The sequence below is a fragment of the Arachis ipaensis genome, chromosome B05, assembly GCF_000816755.2.
Source record: "Arachis ipaensis cultivar K30076 chromosome B05, Araip1.1, whole genome shotgun sequence".
Lineage (NCBI taxonomy): Eukaryota > Viridiplantae > Streptophyta > Magnoliopsida > Fabales > Fabaceae > Arachis > Arachis ipaensis.
Window position 1 is genome coordinate 92,908,144 of NC_029789.2, and position 5,160 is coordinate 92,913,303.

The following is a 5,160-nucleotide window of genomic DNA, read 5'->3' on the forward strand; positions in this document are numbered from 1 at the left end:
CCTCTGTCAACATCAATCATAGTTTTTGCTGTGGCTAGGAAGGGTCTGCCAAGGATGATGGATTCATCCTCATCCTTCCCAGTGTCTAGGATTATGAAATCAGTAGGGATGTAAAGGCTTTCAACCTTTACTAACACGTCCTCTACTAGTCCATAAGCATGTTTCATTGATTTGTCTGCCATCCCTAGTGAGATTCTTGCAGCTTGTACCTCAAAGATTCCTAGTTTCTCCATTACAGAAAGTGGCATGAGGTTTATCCCTGACCCAGGGTCACACAGAGCCTTCTCAAAATTCATGGTGCCTATGGTACAAGGTATGAAAAACTTTCCGGGATCCGATTTCTTCTGAGGCAATGTCTATCTCATTAGTGCAGTCAGTTCATTGGTGAGCTAGGGGGGTTTATCCTCCCAAGTATCATTACCAAATAAACTGGCATTCAACTTCATGATTGCTCCTAGATACTTTGCAACTTGCTCTGCAATGGTGTCATCATCCTCTTGAGAGGAAGAGTATTCATCAGAGCTCATGAGTGGCAGAAGGAGGTCCAATGGAATCTCTAGGGTCTCTGTATGAGCCTCAGATTCCTTTAGTTTCTCAAAAGGAAACTCCTTTCTGTCCAGAGGATGTCCCAAGAGGTCTTCCTCACTGGGATTCACGTCCTCCCCCTCCTCTGGGTATTCGGCCACACCAAGTAAGGTTATGGCCTTGCACTCTCTCTTGGAATTTTCTTCTGTATTGCTTGGGAGAGTACTAGGAGGAGTTTCAGTAATCTTCTTACTCAGCTGACCCACCTGTGCCTCCAAATTTCTAATGGAGGACCTTGTTTCATTCATGAAACTTAGTGTGGTTTTGGATAGATCAAAGACTATGGTTGCCAGGCCAGAATGGCTCTGTTCAGAATTCTCTGTCTGTTGTTGAGAAGATAATGGAAAAGTCTTGCTATTGCTAAACCTATTTCTTCCACCATTATTATTGAAGCCTTGTTGAGGCTTCTGTTGATTCTTCCATGAGAGATTAGGATGATTTCTCCATGAAGGATTCTAGGTGTTTCCATAGGGTTCTCCCATGTAATTCACCTCGCTATTGCAGGGTTCTCAGGATCATAAGCTTCTTCTTCAGAAGATGCCTCTTTAGTACTGTTGGATGCAGCTTGCAATCCATTTAGACTCTGAGAAATCATATTGACTTGCTGAGTCAATATTTTATTCTGAGCCAACATGACATTCAGAGTATCAATTTCAAGAACTCCCTTCTTCTGAGGCGTCCCATTGTTCACAGGATTCCTCTCAGAGGTGTACATGAACTGGTTATTTGCAACCATTTCAATGAGTTCCTGAGCTTTTGCAAGGGTTTTCACGTGAAGAGATCCTCTTGCAGAATGGTCCAATGACATTTTTGACAACTCAGACAGACCATCGTAGAATATACTTATGATGCTCTATTCTGGAAGCATGTCAGTAGGACACCTTTTGATCAGTTGCTTATATCTTTCCCAAGCTTCATAGAGGGATTCTCCTTCCTTCTGTCTGAAGGTTTGGATTTCCACTCTAAGCTTGCTCATCTTTTGAGGTGGAAAGAATTTGGCCAGGAAAGCACTGACCAGCTTATCCCAAGAGTTCAAGCTATCCTTCGGTTGTGAATCCAACCATGTTCTAGCTCTGTCTCTTACAGCAAAAAGGGAAAAGCATAAGCCTGTAGACCTCGGGATCAACTCCATTGGTCTTGACAGTGTCACAGATTTGCAAGAATCTATTAATATATAATAAGTATGTAGTGGGTAGTTGGTTGTTTGACACGTGTAGCTTCATATACTCGATGAGTGGTAGCTTCCGTTGCTTGACAGGTGGCTTTGTTGTAACTGAATAGGATTTGTGAATAAAGAAGGACCAACCAAGCGCGGTTAAATCTGCTTTTCTGGTGTTCAAAATTTTAAAGTTCCCTATATAAGGGTGTCATAGTCAGTACATGATAAACTGCTTGAACAAATAATTTTACATAGCATATACAAAAAAACTGCTTGAACAAATATTTCGTATAAGAATGGCAGAGGTATTTGATATGTTAATGGGTGTGAATGCAAGAAAACTCGAATGGAATTTTCAGGTTTATGTTGTCCATCTATGGGAAGTTCCAAATAGATTCAATGAAAAAGAGATCAATGGCATAGAGATAGTTCTTCAAGATATTCAGGCAAGTTTGTTAAACTTTCATATATATCTATTAGTTTGTAAAATTTTTTTTTGAACTTTCTTGACATTATGCCTGTATGATCTTTAGGGTGGAAGGATCCAAGCCTCAATCCCTAAACCTCTACTAAAGAAATGGAGAGGTAAGATTGTTGAGTTCAAGATGTACATCATGACCCATTTCATTGTGGTCGACAAGAAGGAAAAAATCAAGACAACCAACAATAGATGGTCCTTAAGTTTTTCACATAGGACCACAGTTCAGCCAGTTTCTAAACCAAGTTATCCTCTTGAAGCATTTAGCTTTAAGCCCATTCCGGAGCTGCTTGCTGCTGACAAGCTGGAAGATTCAGTTCTAATCGGTAAGAGTTTACGTTATCAGTTATATTCAAATAAATTGCAAAATCAAACCAAGTTGTGTTAGTCATTTATTTTCATATCAACTTCAAATGCGGTGTAGATGTCATAGGGGAAGTGGTTTGCAAGGAGGATCCAAGAGAACTCATAACTAGCAAAGGAAGAGAGACTAAAAGATTGGCTGTCATTCTTGAGGACCTTGAGTGAGACAATATGATTCCAGGTTCATATATTATTAAACATAAATTATTATATCACTAAGGAACCTTCTTATATTTGTGAATGTTGTTCAGAAACAATAGTATTAGTTGTGTGTTGTTTGGAGACATGGTTGATTAGCTTTTTCCATATCTTGAAGAAGGGAGGGTTGAGCCATTGATAGTTATGGCACACGTTTTTAAACCCAGCAGGTGGAACGGTATATGTCTATATCATTATGTGCTTTTTAAGGTTAGAAATTATTTTCATCAAAATGATATGTTCATATGACTCACTGTAAACCGAATTTGTGGCAGGAAAAACGTCAATGCAGAGTCATTTTGATATATCAAAGTTACGTATTAACCCTGATTTGGATGAAGTCAAAGATTTCCGTAACAGGTTAGTTTGATATGCAGTTAGTTTGTATGCAACAAAACCTTAAAGAATAAGATTTTTATCTCTGAATCTTGAGAATATGTAGGAGGCTTTCTGGAAAGCCGTCTAACTCGACCAGGATAAGTCAAGTTACATTGCATGGTCTGCGATCTAGTGCAGACGAAATAAAAAATGGAGATGTCGTGGTCAAAACAATAGAAGAAGCCCTGAGCTCTTCACAGGTGAAGATAATATATAACAGAACCTATCTTATGAAAAAATAGCACTGGCTAATAAGTTATTTTTTGGTTAATTTGTTTTCAGGAAGGACCTATATGGATTGCTGGTACTATTGTTTCAATTAATGTTGGAAAGGATGATTGGTTCTATAAATCATGTCGAAAGTGTCCGAAGAAAGTAGAAACTCCAATTGGCAACAGATATGAGTGTGGCAAGTGTGGCCACACTCATGCAAGTGCATCACTTAGGTGTGTTATTTAAACTTGGTACAGCAGGTGCATGTTATATTTTTTAGTATGGACTAGGTTTAAGTTAGCATTTGTTTCAGGTTTAAGGTTGAGGTATTAGTATATGATGGAACTGGGAGCATCATGTTGCTGATGTGGGATAGGGAGATGGCACAACTGTGTGGGAGGCAAGCTGAGCAGATAAAGGATGAGGAAGTAAGTCAAATATGCATCATGGTTCAAAGCTTTCTTACGTGTATTGCCATCTTAACTTATGTTGGATTTTCTTGGATCTGAATAGAGTAGTGATGGAGAAGGTTATCCTCCTACATTGGATAGCATGATGGATAGGCGGTTACTCTTCAAAATAAATGTCAAAGCATCGAACATAAAACAGTATGACCATGTTTACACGGTCATGAAAATATGTGATGATGAAGATATTGTGGAGATGAATCACCCCAAACCAGTACAAAACAATGCTTCTGCTAATCTAATTGTATGTATTTTGTTTAAGTTTTAATTTACAAGCCGATTAGTTTGTATTCAGTTAAGTTCATGTATTATAATTTATAAGTAGCATCCCCCTGTGCATCAATGTAGGAGACCGGGTGCAGTGACTCAATTGGTATATCAGCGGTGGTGGTTAATATGCATAATGATACTGAATCTATGGTTTCTTTGGTGAGTTATTATACTAACATTTTATGAATTTGGTTCACCAATTTTTAAAAAATGAACTGAGTTTAATAATTATTAGAGTTTGTGTTATCAAGATGGTGTCGAAGACAGTGTCACAAGCCTGAAGTCCAAAACGCCTGCAAAAAGAGCTCCCGTGGGGCTAAAGCAGTCCGTGCATATTAATATTGACACCAAAGATGAGTTGGGTTTTTCGACAAACAAATTTAGCCGAAAGGCTGGAAAGAGGTAGAAGATTCAAATAAATGAGAGTGATAACTGACTGTGACTATCTTAAAAGTATATGTTTGGATACCATTAGGTGTTTTGGTTTTGTAATGAGTATGCAGATTAGAGTTAATAGACTCAGTTTGATCAAGGCTTTGGAATGATGTTTTCTTTTGTGTTTCCTTATTTCGTAGGATAGTTTCAGTAATAGAGCTAATATGAAATGCTCAGCTAATGATTATAGTAGGTTAATCTAATATATGGCAATATATGTCAAAACTAAATTTGCTTTGTAATGCATTATTTATTTCTATCTATGAGTAGTGTTTTATTTTACATATATGTTGGCATTGAGTTTAATTTTGGTATTGAGTAGTGTTGGTATTCCATATAAAATCCTTAATTATTTTATTTTTTTAACACATACTCTCAATCTAGGATATTAATCCATGTTTCAATAGAACGGTACATTTAAAAACAGTAGGCATATCACTATATTAACTATAATAATAAGCTCGCTTCATTTATATATAGGATAGATAGAAGAGATAAGTTAGCACATAGAAGAATTACCTCAAAAAAGGGGAATATATATCACACATGAATATGACTAAAGTTGTGTAGTCAATATATATACCTGGTGAAATTTCAAGATATATAAAACAATT

General features: G+C 37.3%; 2 protein-coding genes across 2 annotated transcripts; both read left to right on the top strand.

The window, feature by feature from the left end:
- On the top strand, positions 1,946-4,828 carry LOC110272217. The gene is made up of 9 exons (XM_021124148.1): positions 1,946-2,548; positions 2,647-2,961; positions 3,059-3,143; positions 3,226-3,361; positions 3,444-3,607; positions 3,688-3,802; positions 3,888-4,085; positions 4,190-4,270; positions 4,362-4,828. Exons 2-9 carry the CDS (start codon positions 2,928-2,930, stop codon positions 4,515-4,517), a joined length of 969 nt encoding a protein of 322 aa, XP_020979807.1. The 5' UTR covers positions 1,946-2,548; positions 2,647-2,927; the 3' UTR covers positions 4,518-4,828.
- Positions 2,041-2,750, top strand: LOC110272058. Its single transcript, XM_021123863.1, has 3 exons — positions 2,041-2,190; positions 2,278-2,548; positions 2,647-2,750. The coding sequence occupies exons 1-3, from the start codon at positions 2,041-2,043 to the stop codon at positions 2,748-2,750; spliced, it is 525 nt and encodes a 174-aa protein (XP_020979522.1).

Bases quoted from the DNA above. Each gene is read 5' to 3' on its own strand.
- LOC110272058 (XM_021123863.1), top strand. From the start codon at position 2,041: ATGGCAGAGGTATTTGATATGTTAATGGGTGTGAATGCAAGAAAACTC. The intron at 2,191-2,277 runs GCAAGTTTGTTA...TATGATCTTTAG, and splicing joins TAGTTCTTCAAGATATTCAG to GGTGGAAGGATCCAAGCCTC. The intron at 2,549-2,646 runs GTAAGAGTTTAC...AATGCGGTGTAG, and splicing joins GGAAGATTCAGTTCTAATCG to ATGTCATAGGGGAAGTGGTT.
- LOC110272217 (XM_021124148.1), top strand. From the start codon at position 2,928: ATGGCACACGTTTTTAAACCCAGCAGGTGGAACG. The intron at 3,144-3,225 runs GTTAGTTTGATA...GAGAATATGTAG, and splicing joins GTCAAAGATTTCCGTAACAG to GAGGCTTTCTGGAAAGCCGT. The intron at 3,608-3,687 runs GTGTGTTATTTA...CATTTGTTTCAG, and splicing joins CATGCAAGTGCATCACTTAG to GTTTAAGGTTGAGGTATTAG.